The 1,648-nt window shown below is 35.8% G+C and overlaps 1 protein-coding gene across 1 annotated transcript; it reads left to right on the top strand.

The window, feature by feature from the left end:
- Nucleotides 1-485: 485 nt before the first annotated feature.
- LOC107472617 (plasma membrane ATPase-like) lies at nt 486-1,345 on the top strand (the record flags this gene model as incomplete). Its single annotated transcript, XM_016092122.2, has 4 exons — nt 486-672; nt 776-898; nt 987-1,091; nt 1,211-1,345. Coding segments are annotated over 4 exons (481 nt in total), but the record flags the coding sequence as incomplete, so codon positions are not given.
- Nucleotides 1,346-1,648: the final 303 nt, after the last annotated feature.

Raw genomic sequence — 1,648 nt, 5'->3', positions numbered from 1 at the left:
TCATTAGGAATAATTATTTAGCCCTAGAAATTAAGTACATTCATATTGGCCATGCCCTGCCTAAGCGCTCCCACTCATAATCAGTTGCCTTATCCATTACTTAATATAATATTGTGATTTCGATAAAATCAAAGTAGCTGATGAAGACATCAAGTAATTTTTGCATGAAGATTATAGCTTATTGCAAATGAAATAAATTATGGGAATTGTGACCAACAAGCTAAGGTCCTGTGTGACCATTTGGCAATCAGTTTCTGAGCAAATTATTTAGAGAGATTTAGGGTATGAATGATTAATGAATGAAGTAGAATTCTCTGTGTGCGCTGTTTGTTTTTTTCTAAAGTATGCATTGCTTATTTGCTTTTTGCTTGTCTTATAATACAAAAAGGTAACAACGTAACTGACATGATTGCAACTAATAATGCATTCATTCATCTTTAGTTTGTCTTTAGTTTGTCTTAATATATAGATTCGAATGACTCTAGGGTTACAACAGCACGGTGGAAGCGGGTGAGCCTGGCATTCCCTCCTCCTCCGGTGAGCAGTCATCATAGCTCGCTCTTCTATGCAACAACCATTGATGCTGCTATGCCTACTATTGTTGGAATGGCACCGAAAAACCAGGATGCCATTGATGCTGCTATTGTTGGAATGCTTGCAGATCCTAAAGAGGTTTAACTTCTTTCATAAAGCTTAGTGTCCTTAATTTTTGTCCTTGATTTCATTATTTGAAAATCGCGCCAAAAATTGAACATGTATATGCCTTGTGCTGCAGGCAAGGGCTAGAATCAGAGATGTTCACTTTTTACCTTTCAATCCTGTTGACAAGAGAACTTCTCTGACTTACATTGATGCTGATGGAAACTGGTACCGTGCCAGCAAAGGCGCTCCGGAGCAGGTAACAATTTTTAGTTTGTTCATGATTTGTAAGATGTTTTGGCCTGTTCCATTGACACTGATATGATATTCTTTGTTATGATGAATAGATCATGAACTTGTGTAATCTAAGGGATGATGCTAAGAAGAAGGTTCATGCCATTATTGATAAGTTCGCCGAAAGAGGCCTTCGTTCCCTAGCCATTTCAAGACAGGTTCTTACATCAAAGTCTTCATGCTTTAATTTTTCAGTACATGTTCCCAAGTTTCTTATAAATATAAATAATAATAATAAAGAGAACCTGAATCTGAAGCATCTTCTCTGCTACTGCAGGAAGTTCCTTCTTGGCCAAGACAAAGATGCAAGTATCGCCACACTTCTCGTCGAAGAGTTAATTGAGAAAGCCGATGGATTTGCCGGAGTCTTTTCAGGTTTATACTCATTACTATTTTCTCAAAGAGGAAATCATGTTCCACACTACAATTGGGTTTTTGAGACAATGGATGAAAGCAATGCCATATATATTCAGAATAACAGAAACTTCATCTGAATTGCTTTTCACTTTTAGCTTCTAACCAAACATAACCAAATGCTATGTTCTTAAATATTACGAGTTTCTCTTTTGTTAATTTCCATTCCTATGCATTGAAATTCTAGATGCATTGCTAGAAGGAACCTGGAATCAGTATAAGAATGACCATATAGTTTCTTTTATTATTATTTTTTATATTTTATATTAGATCCTGGGATTTAAGCGTAGATTTATTTTTT

The sequence above is a fragment of the Arachis duranensis genome, unplaced genomic scaffold (assembly GCF_000817695.3).
Source record: "Arachis duranensis cultivar V14167 unplaced genomic scaffold, aradu.V14167.gnm2.J7QH unplaced_Scaffold_203665, whole genome shotgun sequence".
Taxonomy (NCBI): Eukaryota; Viridiplantae; Streptophyta; class Magnoliopsida; order Fabales; family Fabaceae; genus Arachis; species Arachis duranensis.
This window is presented reverse-complemented; position numbering and strand designations above follow the sequence as displayed.